This window comes from Leuciscus leuciscus, assembly GCF_965113295.1.
Source record: "Leuciscus leuciscus genome assembly, chromosome: 19".
Lineage (NCBI taxonomy): Eukaryota > Metazoa > Chordata > Actinopteri > Cypriniformes > Leuciscidae > Leuciscus > Leuciscus leuciscus.
In genome coordinates this window covers 30,703,933-30,716,514 of record NC_138743.1, presented here as the reverse complement: position 1 = coordinate 30,716,514, position 12,582 = coordinate 30,703,933, and the positions used below count along the sequence as shown (strand labels likewise).

At 38.4% G+C, this 12,582-nt stretch overlaps 1 protein-coding gene across 1 annotated transcript in view; it reads left to right on the top strand.

Annotated features, from left to right (window-relative positions):
- syndig1l (synapse differentiation inducing 1-like) overlaps window positions 1-9,922 on the top strand; it is a 28,551-nt gene extending 18,629 nt beyond the window's left edge. Inside the window, exons 3-4 of the mRNA XM_082147606.1 lie at window positions 1,698-1,835; window positions 6,281-9,922. Coding sequence (XP_082003732.1) covers window positions 1,698-1,835; window positions 6,281-6,439 — 297 coding nt within the window. The 3' untranslated portion in view covers window positions 6,440-9,922. The remainder of the gene's footprint in view (window positions 1-1,697; window positions 1,836-6,280) is intronic.
- Window positions 9,923-12,582: the final 2,660 nt, after the last annotated feature.

Genomic DNA, 12,582 nt, shown 5'->3' with positions numbered 1-12,582 from the left:
TTTTGTCTTTCGGGAGAAATGGATGAATTTACATGTTATAAATCAGACAACTCTGATTCTCTGAATTGCAGCGGCACCCATCGCCTGTTAAAGATAAACATGATCATTATAAAGATATTTACAGACAAAATATATTTACTTGCACATATTTGTGAATCAGATTACCAGAAAAATTTGTATAAATCCAATACATCAGACATACAGCGTGGTTTGTCACGTGACAAGCATGACGCATTGTCATGGAAATAAAAATGTGCCCCCTGAAAAATAGTGCATGAACAATATAACCAATATAAACACAATATTAATTAATACAGATGAAAAACAACAAATAATAGTCTCCAAAAATCAACCGATATAGTCCGATATACATATATTGTGCATCGTCACTATCATTTATTTAATGCTGCAGAGAGCGTATCCTCCAAAAACTATAGCACTCATTTCTGTCATCACTGATTTTGTGTGCGCATTTGCACAGTTACGCAATAATGCCACTAGCCTTGCAAAGTGAATCGGGTGCGAAAACTATGCATACAAATTATGCCATCAACTGGCGCAGTTCATTTGTAAGTGTTTCAGTTTAAAGCACTAAACTGCTAGTCCACAGCACACAGCAGAATGGCTAACAAACACCCAATGAAATTATTTATATCCTCTTATGTAACGTCAAGGTGTTCAGATATAAGCAATGAGAAAGAGTGTAGGTGTGACGATTCGTTATATGGACTGAAATTTGCCAGGTTTCTTTAGCATTAACGACAAGGTAAACTGTATTTTGGTTTTTGCCGAGAGATGTACTTCACCATATAGCAGAAACATGACAATATCCATGTGCACAAGCCACTTCACCCCCCTCCTTACAGAGAAATCCAATCTAACATCTCATGTTATTTTATAGAGAGGTAGGCCTATTATTTGCACAGATAAAATCCCGGTGACAGAACTATCCTTCACCACTGATGATTGCAGCTTATTGCCGGGAATCAGTACAGAAATATTTTCCTAACAGCTTTCCTCTTGGCACACTCTACAGGCGAAGTTATTTTTAGTAACTCAAGTGAATCACTGGAATCAAAGGAGAGAACTGACAATGGAAAATTCACAAAATGCTGCACAGATTCAATAAAAGTTGTCATTATAAGCCCTATGAACAGTATGTGATGCTTAATGTTAATTATCACAGAAAATCATTTTGACTTGGCCATCCCAAAAAAAGAAAATGAAGTAAACTGGACCAGTGTACTATGTGGGGTTTCAGATGTGTTCATAATAGATAAGTATATATTATATATAATGGATTATTACTTATTATATATTTAGTTTTTCATATTTAAATTTTAACGTACACTACAATTCAAAGGTTTGGGGCCTGATTTTTTTTTTCTCCAGAAATTAATATTTTTACTCAGCAAAGACGCATTAAAGTGATTAAAATGGACAGTAAAGACTTTTACATTGTTACAAAAAAAAATATTTCAAATAAATGCTGTCGTTTGAACTTTCTTTTCATCAAAGAATCATGTGACATTGAAGACTGCAGTAATTTACATTTTAAAATATATTCAAATACTTATTTAAAATGATACTAATATTTCTCAATATTACTTAGTCTCTGTATTATAATGTACCTGAATTTATTTTTTCACCTGTTAACAAACTGCAGTGATTTTAATGAATCTTCTCTCTCCCTATAGACAGATTGCTCCAGTGACAGTGAGAGCGAGGACAACTTTATCGTCATCCCTCCTCGTGATCACCTAGGCCTCGCTATCTTCTCCATGCTCTGTTGCTTCTGGCCTCTGGGCATTGCTGCTTTCTACTTTTCTCAGGGGGTAAGTGCAAAGCCCACCAACCAAATCCAGAGGCTAACCATTAAGCCTGCTAAAAATCTGCTACGACATGAGAAAGAAGAGATGAATTCTTCAACACTTTTTCATCTGTGCCCTCCAAACAAGCCTGTAGTCTCCTGAGAGAAAAGTGTTTGCGATCTCTATCAGCTCCCTCTAATAATACAGAACAGCTTCATTATAAAACCCATCATACGCGCAAACAGCTCTGCTTGCGTGACTGCAAAAATGACCAGGCACTCCTCTAATATAAATGGTGTAAACATGAATGCACTGATCAGATGGGGTGTGACCATGATGATGTGCCATGATTTCAGCTCCAATTTCTCATCCAGCACAGAACACATCAATTTTTCTACCTCAGAATGAGGCTTTTTATTCTTATCTATAGTTTAGTTTGTGGCAGACACGGGCAGAGTGAATTATTTTGTCAGGAGCTAAGTGAATTCTCCCAGAGTAATTATGATGATGGTGGTGTTGTTCAGAAAAGGTTCTCCAGAATGCAACTTCATTTTGTGTGTGTGTGTGTGTGTGTGTGTGTGTGTGTGTGTGTGTGTGTGTGTGTGTGTGTGTGTGTGTGTGTGTGTGTGTGTGTGTGTGTGTGTGTGTGTGTGTGTGTGTGTGTGTGTGTGTGTGTGTGTGTGTGTGTGTGTGTGTGTGTGTGTGTGTGTGTGTGTGTGTGTGTGAGAGAGAGAATGGAAATGAGATCTAGTGAAAATGCGAATGTTTTTGCCCTGTCTCCTGGCTGGGAATATTCCTCGGAGAACATCCTGAATGGATTTTCTCACCTTACCCGCGGCATAGGGTTGAATGTTCATGAGAAGTGACGCCAACCATTTGCCTCAGACTCCTTCCTCTCAGCTTCCACCTCTGTCTTACTCTTACTTATAACTAATTAAGCACTTTGAATTGTATGTTAAAATCAATATCAATATTAGTTCTACACAAGCCATGACACATACAGAGCCCATGGATATAGAGCTGGGCGATATGACAATATTTTTCAGCGGTATTATTTTTTTCGCTCTAAAATGACTGAAAGGGGATCCATCATTTTGTAGGTACTACTTCACAATCAAAGTACTTCACAATCTAATTTACAATCATAGTTCAAATTAATCCGTTTTTCACATTTAATCGTTTTAATTTAAAATCATCAATATAACAATTACAGTAAATAGAAATAAAAGCAATATTTACATTCATACAGTATGTTGTCCAAGTGCATTTTTGAATGAGGAAACAAACATAACTGTATTAATCAATTAATTGAAACAGTTTGATTGCAACAAGTGAATTTAGGCATCACAACATTATAATTTACAGTATGAAAAACGGATATTCATTTTAGATGTGCTTTCATTTAAGTGTTATTAAATTATTAGTTTACGTAATTACATAAGAGGTGTAAAGTGTACCTGAAAATCATATTTAAGTACAGATACCTTACAGCGAAAATGACTAATAAGTAAATGTCTTATAGGATCTGATTTTAACAGTACTTAAGTATTTTACTCACACTAAATGTAGGCTCAAAGATGCACAAGTCCTCAACACCTAAGAGACATGCCAGTGAAAAACAAGAAACAGTTGATTTGTGCGATCACGTTTATTTTCTTAATAATTTTCTCAAGTCGAAATAAAACACCTCAATGCTGCAATCGACAGAACAACCTCTTTAACATCTACAGACACTCAAGTTTCAGTTAAGCTCAAGTTCTCAAAAAGGATACAAGTAAACGAATATCCTTCAAAAAGGTCTAATGTTAACTATAATTAAAGCCTAAAAATAAAATTTCACGTGTGTTTTCGGTAACTTACAGCGACGGAGATATGAGCGGTGTGTCATCTGAAGGTTTTAGATCAGTCACTGTTCTCCACAGGAGCTTCTCCCGTCAGTTTTGTGTTCTACGTGCAACTCAAATGCTCAACTCTACACCCAGATATAAAAGTTGCTGTCAATTTATAAAAATTTGACGAAGATTTTATGATTTTGAGTCCCGGCTCGATTGGATTATTGCCGTGTCAAAAGTGATAAGACTTCTCCGTTTTATGGACGTCTCCATCTTCGATATTACTTTGGTCACTGTCGCTTTGGTTACTGGTAACTTAAGAGAATATGATCATTTTAATATACTGGCTTGACTCCCGTTGCATGTTTATTCGAGACGCTGCTGTAAGTTGCTGTTTGAACGGGACATTTCAAGACTCACACCTGTAAGTAAATGCGGTTGTCAATCCCAAAAATCGACAGTATGAACGTAGCCTGTGTTTTCCAAAATGTCTTGAATCCTTAGAGGCATCTCTATCGTTTTGTTGCTGGAGTAATCCTGTGTTTGTGTCTGTCTCGTATTTACTTCTACATTACATGCGTAAATCGGTGGGCGGGCTAAAGAGGCAATGATGTAGAAGTAGGCGTTGATCTTCTTCTGCAGAGGCTGACTTTTATCACACTATTACGGAATAATGTGACACAATCCGAAACGAGTTGTTTTTTGAGCTTGGCTCCAATAAAAGGTGTTTTTGGACTAATGAAGATGTTTTGAGTTCTGAAACGTACAGGATATTTTTATACAATGACCTCTTAAATGTCAAAAGATCAAGGAAAATGTAATTTCTCAATTCATGACCCCTTTAATACATCTCCCAGCCTTACAGGAAATGTTTGTATAAGATGATGTCTTTAAATTTAAAGAAAGAAAAAAAACATGTTAACATGGCAACTCAGCTGGTGCACGAGCACTGGTGTGTCCAAGGAACACATTATTGACTGTCACAAAGCGTTGGAGTGAAAATCAATAGCGTTTTCCCTGGACAACCGGGTTGGATGCAGTGACAAAGAGAGCAAGACACCTCCCACAGTGACAGCCATGTGTGACTGGCAACTCTTTCCACTTTCTCATGAGGATACTAAAATAGACACCAGATTCTGAGGGGTCATGAGACAATCACAAAAAGCGATTGTTCAAAGTATGTTTGCTTGCTTACATAAAGCGGACACCACGCTGTGGGGAAATAGAATGTTGTGCATAATTGTGTCGGTTTAGTTATATGCACGTTCTACAAAAATTCCCCCCCCCCCCCCCCCCCCCCGTTAAATTCATCCAGCCCTTGAGCCATGTTCTTGGTAAATGAGCATCATAGTAGGACTTAATTATTCATTTGAACTAGGAAATGGATTGATTACACATGGGGCTCCATAGGGCTTGCTATTAAAGAAATTAAAGCAGTGTGATGTTCCCTTTTTCAGTCTAATAGCTCTCAGCACAGCGTACTTCCAGCATGGGGTTGTATGGAAAGTGAAACATTAGATAGGGCCATTCATTACCATTTCAAGTCACATGTCATTTCTTTAAACGCTCAGGGGGTAATAGTATAAGATTGGGAGTTTTACTCCATCAAGCAACCGTGTTATTATTTGTTTGAGAGAATGTCGAGAGAACAACAGCTGAAAATATATTTTCTTCTGATCTCTGCTTCACATTTGGCTCATCATCCCTCCTGACACTGGCCATTATAACAAAGTAACAATGCAAGAAGTGAGTTGCTGACAAACAGAACGCCTGTGCAATGCTTGCTTTCCCTCGTATCTCTGTTGCATCACTGATCGTGACTGAAACCTCAAATGTGTTTTTTAGGAAGGTTTACAAGGTAAAACCAATAGGGACAAAGCAAGTTACCATGATACACAGTATATAGATAACATTTTACAACTGACTGCTCAATTCATGCATAAAAAATTTGATTTTTTTTATAAATTAGTATTATTTAAATGCAAAATTTTAAAAGATTTGATACACGATTTTGCAACAAAACAAAAATTGAGAAAAATGTATGAATGGCGATTAAGGCTAAACTAATTTACTAAAAGGCTACTTAAAAGGTGATAATTCTTTCTTTCTTCAACAAAGACTAACCTAAAGACGGAACAACATAACCTTAAATGTCTTTGTTCGTCCTTTGTTTCCTTTCAGATAAACTTGACTTTTTATGTCCTTTGTTTTTTTATGTTAATTTTTTGATGTAAATGTCAATTGAAGACATTTAAATGATTTTTTAAGGATCTACGGACACCCTGCCTCCTGAATGTGTCCAGAATTTTATTTTCTGTTCTAGATGCATTCAGCACATCAAATGTGGCCTTCCACATTTCTACCTAAAAGGAATTTTTGAATTTTTTATACATTTAAAAAGGTACCATTCTTTGTGCCACTGCCCTGCAAAGTGGGTCGAATGGATTTTTAAAATGTCATGTGACTAAGCGTAAGATGTCTTGCCGATGTGCGTTAGAACACATCTAATATTCCATTGAGCCCTCAGCATCATCAAGGAAGCACTATATAGTTCAAAGTAATCTATCCTTGAATGGAAAACAGGTCAATGTGTCCTTTGATCTTGATCTTTCTCACCATTCCCTTTCTTTGTTCCAGACCAGCAAAGCTGTGACTAAGGGAGACTTCCCATTGGCAAGCATTGCATCTAGACGAGCCTTGTTCTTGGCCGCTCTCTCCATCACCATTGGGACGGGGGTCTACGTGGGCGTGGTGGTGGCCCTCATCGCGTATCTGTCCAAACCAGGCCACATTTAGCACGGTCAGGAGAGGACTACAGAACTCCACGATACTACACAGCCACCTCTGAACGTCTTTTTTCTAAATGTCTCATTCGCATCCCTCCCCGTGGAACGCCTGTCCGCCCAAATCGGAGAAAGGGATGAACCAGAAAAGGATGAACCAGAAGAACTGGGGACTTTCTCACCTCAGTCATAATATATAAATGTAAGTTTCACCTCGTGTCACACCACACTGGATAAAACTTAACTAAGTCTGAGAGCAGTTCAGGTGAAGAATATAAACTACAGACAAATACGCAATCCAATTAACCGAACCCAAAGGGAAGCTATTCCAAAGGACACACGTAAGGATCAAAAGGACCAAGAGCCCTTGGATTTGTTTTTCCCTTTATAACTGTGCTTCGTTCGGAACCTGAAAGAGAAGTCAAGCTGCTGTCCATTTCTCTCTCGTTACTTGCGTAGTCTGGTAAACCCTGTATGTGTGTGTGGCCCAATTAAACCAGCACTGCTGAATACACCAACTGCAGTCTGTGAGCTGTTAAAAAGGATAGAATGTTGTCCACCCTATTAAGGAAAAATAACACAGCTTTGTATGTTATAAGCAAATGTGGAGTTCATGAACCTAAATGCTTTTGATCACGATACAGAACTACAGGACAAGAAATAGCAAAAGACATTTCACCTCTAAGAATTGAAATTCATCTTTGAAATTCAGCTTATACACAACCTCTATGTAGTTCCCACTTCTTTAGGGCTCTATGCTTTGTGTTGTAAATTTTCTCTTTTGTTTTGTCCAAAGTCTAAATCTTCATTTTGACTCAACGAAGGCTGCAAGGTTTATGTGGACGCAGAAGATAGCAAGTAAACACGAATGGAAAACAAGCGTTCATTTTATATCGTTAATAATTTGCTTGACTTTAACAGATTGTCTTTAACACCAAGATGTCTGAACTGAATATAAATGAAACAACTGTACACGTGGATAATATGGTGGTCTGTCCTCGTATTCCCCAAATGCATCACTTAATGTCTCATATGATTGGAAAAATTCAGAGGTGACAAAACTCAAGGCAGATGGTAAAAAAATAAATTACAATATACTTTCCTCAAATCCTAAGATGGATGTTTGAACAAAAAGGCAGGCTTTGTTTTCAGGTGAAAGGGCCTCAGATTGAATCGATTAATAATGTATTGGATGTCTGTGTAAGCTCACAAGCATGAGAACGAACACAGGGGATGTTGAGTTAAAGGTCGACTGGTCCATTTCGACAACAATGGAGCCTGAATCTGCTGTAGGGATAAATCGGAGTCAGTATTTTAACATTTCTGTTCATGCGTACCTTCTGTAAAATTGCAGTTCCGAAAACAATAATACAACTATATACCAAATAGCTTTATACTAGAGTAACCTCGTAACTCCAGTGGATCCTCACTGTCGGCAAAACCTCATACAGTTTATATTATATATCTCCACCTGCCTCAATCGTGAATTAAGTGCTGCATACCTTTTGGAGACCGTCTCTGCTTGTTTCTGTTGAACACAAAAGAAAATATTTTGAAGAATGTTGGTAACCAAAGAGTTGAGGGACACTATTGACTTACGTTTTTTTTTTTTTTTTTTTACTATGGAAGTCAGTGGGGTCCATCAACTGTTTGGTTACTAACATTCTTCAAAATATCTTCTTTTGTGTTCAGCACAAGAAAGAACATCATACAGGTTTGGAACAACTTGAGGGTGAGTAAAAATGACAAGAATTTTCATTTTTGGGTGAGTTATCCCTTTAGGATTGTTCATAGGACAAAACTTCTTTCATCGTAAATCATCATACGCAACTTCAAGTTAGGATAACCTTCAACCTCCACTAGACAAGGCAACCTCATGAACATGATACAATCAGACAACATCAAGCGTCATTTTACTAATATGCTCTTGAGAAAATTCTTAAAGCACTTTCTAATAAACTTCTTAAGAACCTTCTTTTTTCTTAAGTAGATTTTCATGAGTCCTGTCCCAAAACATAATAGCTGACATGATGGTACCTACAGGTTGCAGATGCTTTTTGAATTCTGGAGAAACTAATTCACAGGGACTTAAAGGTGTGTGGAGAACTGTTCATTGTGAAAAAAGCACAATGGTAAAGGTCATGCTTTATGTATTTATGTTAAAGAGTGAGTACATATTGTGGAAGTACTGAGCTATATTAAGGAACAAGTTTGACTTGGAGTTCTGTTGTGAAGAAGCCTGGAGTTACCCATTATTGTTATTATACTGCTGAATTATATGAAAGTGTAAAAAGTGTTACCAGATACAAATAATTGAAAATACATGATATCAAATAAAAGTCAAGAGATTAGTTTTTTTTTTTTTTTTTCAGGAGGATAAGTTTCTATTGGTTTGGTGCTTTTGTCAAGGTTAGCAGATTTACTCATTGCCAGCACTGTAATTGGAAAGACAACGTTTGTGAGAATGAATTCACTGAATCACCAAGCTTTTATTAGACAAGAATGAGCTCAAATGAAAAACGAGGGTATGGATGAAGATTTTACAGTTAATTCACTGTTCATATCTGTGCCGTAAGAACTAATTACCCTTAATGTTTAGTATATGGCACCAAAATGAGATTTCACTCCGCAATTAAGCGCCTGCCTGATAATAAAAATGAATTCGCATACGAGTCATGCCAGAACATCCGAGGTTTTTTATGCAAACACACCAACCTACATTCACATACTTGAAGTAGTATGTAGCAGAATGCACAACAGGGAAGAATGATGCTTGGATGGCTAAAAACAAACGTCTGCTGCTTTCTCAGAGCCTATGATGCACAGCACACACTCAAGACCCTGCTGGTTTTGTTGCGGTCTTCGGCAAATGCATTTTCACTGCAACCCCCAGAGCGTTGAAAGCCAACATGGGACACTTGCAGTCTCTCAACGCAGGTCATGCATTAGTCATACCTGACATTTACGGTTCACAATTAGCTTCCCATAATGGCTTTTTCTGAGGAAGTGTCTAGTCTCCAGAGCATAGCTGGAAATAGCAAAACAGAATTGTTTTTACAAATAACACTCTATGCTACTTTGCAGCCACTGAAGCTTGACCATCAAACCTTTGCTATTTTGAAGTGGAAAAAAATAAATAGCAAAAACTAAAATTGGTTGTAATGCAAATGGATTTCACTTTCAGTCAAGGTCTCAAGCCGTTCACGTTTTTCCTCATGTGTTTGCGTCATTAATTTCTAAATGAACAGTGTCAGTGTCTGCCCTCCCTTGATTATGTATCACCACCACCACCACCATTTGCATTTCCATAGTGACTAGTCGTTTTCTGACATTCATTTTATGCCAGTGCTCGCAGTGTTTTGCTGTTAGTGTTTTGTTAATATTGTGATACTTGAGTTTTTCTCATTCATGATTAGAATGTGCTTGTAAGACAGTGACGATGTAAATACTGCAAATGAAAGACAAGAACAAGCGATATAAAATAAATAATTTGAGACAAAAATGATCTTGTATCTATCATTGCAAATGCTGGATGTGTTTTTGCCTCTTGTGAAATTTTGATACACTGTGGTCCTTATGTGTGAATCTTTCTTGTCAGGAACAAAACACTAGTCAGACTAAACAGATGGATGAGTCATATTTGAGCATAGCAGTGGAGGGTGTATGGAGGTGTAAGTATGGAGCTTCACCCCCCCACCACACCGCAATTTGGTTTGATATGCATTACTGTATTTGCTTAAATGCATTGGTAACGATTGTATAGAGACCTGGAAGCCAGTCTGACAAATACAAAAGGTTTGTTTTCTGAATCACTTGTGGTTTTGTAGGCAATACAGCACCATTCATTTACAAAGTTGAATGAATTGATTATTAAATGAATCGTCCGCCTCAAGAGCTGTATCGTCTACAGACTACACGCAGAGACGCATTTCATTGTTTGATTACAAATGCAATCAGCCAGACAGGAGCTGTTATGACAAGTGGGATTATTTTATAGCATTCATGATCAAATGTACTGGAGAAAAACATTTTTTGAAGAAAGTCTTTTTGACATTTTTAATGATGCAAGTGAAAGTGATGGTTCACCAAATCAGTGTCATTGATCTACATCATTAGTTCTCATACCTGGTACCGCAGCTCTCACAACACACCAGATGTCTTTCATATCCCATTTACACCTGATATTAATATCTATCTGCAATAGAGCCTGGCGCACAACTGAGCTCACATGCACTCTCTATCTGTGACATCAAATGCATCTTCTGAAGAGGAACCGGAAATGAATTGCATTATTCTTGTTGTAGAAGAGTTTTATCACTACTGCGCATCTGCCTAAGTATGGGCATGTGTAACCATTGCGGCAATAAATTATATATATATTTATTTATTTATTTATTTATAGATTTATAATACATTTTAGGTGGTAGGTGGGATAGCATACTCATAGCTTGAGGTGAAAGCAGCAGCAGGTACTGTATATAAGATGCAGTAGGGCAGTGTGATATGACGACGATATAAAAAGTCTATTGTTTCATATTATGCTCTATCGTTTATATCGTGGTGTCGCAAAAAACATTGTTTACGACAAAACTTTTTCATCATTTGGATGACTGCAATCTTACACGCAAACCATGGGGATGCAGGCAGAAACGTGAATAACATGGCGAGTGAAGGGGAGAAAGAACCGGGTGGCTCCGAGCAGGAGAACCAGCCAAGACAAACCGAGGAGCTCGTTCCTAAACAAGGGGCTACCTCTGTAGCATGGACATGGTTTGGTTAACTTTCTATATGTTTGGTTGACTATTTTATTTTGATAATGAACATGCTGCGATGTCAAGTTAGCAATGCTAGAACGCGTGCGCGTGTGAGGCATTGGCGCGATCACAGGAATTTTTGTCCTTCGGAGGAACCTGTTACTCCGTAATTTATGGTCATACGGATAGATGCAAAAAATTTATTCAAAACTGTACAGCTTATGTAAATTACAGAAAACAAGCACAATGCTGTTTTCTGCCGTCTCAGTTTCCTTTCCGTGAACTTTGGACCCCGTCGCATGAACCGAGGTCAGCAAAATATTTCCTTTCGTTTAGTTAATCTGTAATTATTGAAGTGAAACAGCCTATCTTTTGCGTATAGGCCTATATACTAGTTGTATCCACAACTTTCCTGCGAGTCTTATTGGGCGTCGCCATGACACTCGATACTTCCTGTTGACGGTATCTCAGTTCCGGTTTAGCCTAACGCTTAATGAAGCTAGCACACAAGGGATACTCGCGTCACGGTACAAACGTGCAATGGCTCCTTATGGCTCAACTTGTACCAGGGCTGTACGCTTAGCTTTTTCACTAGGAGCACAAGTGCTCCTAGTGAAAAAATTTAGGAGCACAGAAAAAAATTTAGGAGCACTACTAAATTTCATAAATAACACAATTTTATTATTTTACACTCAAATCACGTACACAGTAACACATGTGCACTAATACATATAAACACAGGGCCATCATAAGGCCTACTGTAACCCTCAATTAAACACAGAGAACACCCCTGTCCCACATCTTTTTGTAGTCAAGTCGCCTGGCACGCTTGGCTGAGTTCATCCAGCGGTCCACTGCAGGACTTGGATCATAGTCCTTTAAATTTGTAAACCTTGCTAGCACTACCGGTGCTAGCTAGGCTAACTGTTGGCATCTCCTCCGGCTCGACGGAGTCAACATCGTCAGTCCCAGATTCCACTTCTCCCACATTTCTCTCACCGATGTCCGCTCTGTCAGCGGTTTCGCTTTGCTTTTTTAGGAAATACGAGTCAATTCTCTTCATTGTACACGGTCAGTTAATTTTCCTTCAACGTTCGAGTTGAGCGGGCTACGACTGTCACACCGATATCGCTCCGCTCAACTCCACCGCATCGTCGGACTCCGCAGTGGCGTGGAGAAACTAGTCCTCCTCTCGTACACACACGTACACACACGTACACGTACACGTACACGTACACGTACACACACACACGTACACACACACACACACACACACACACACACACACACACACACGTACACACACACACACACACACACACACACACACACACACACACACACACACACACACACACACACACACACACACACACACACACACACACACACACACACACAC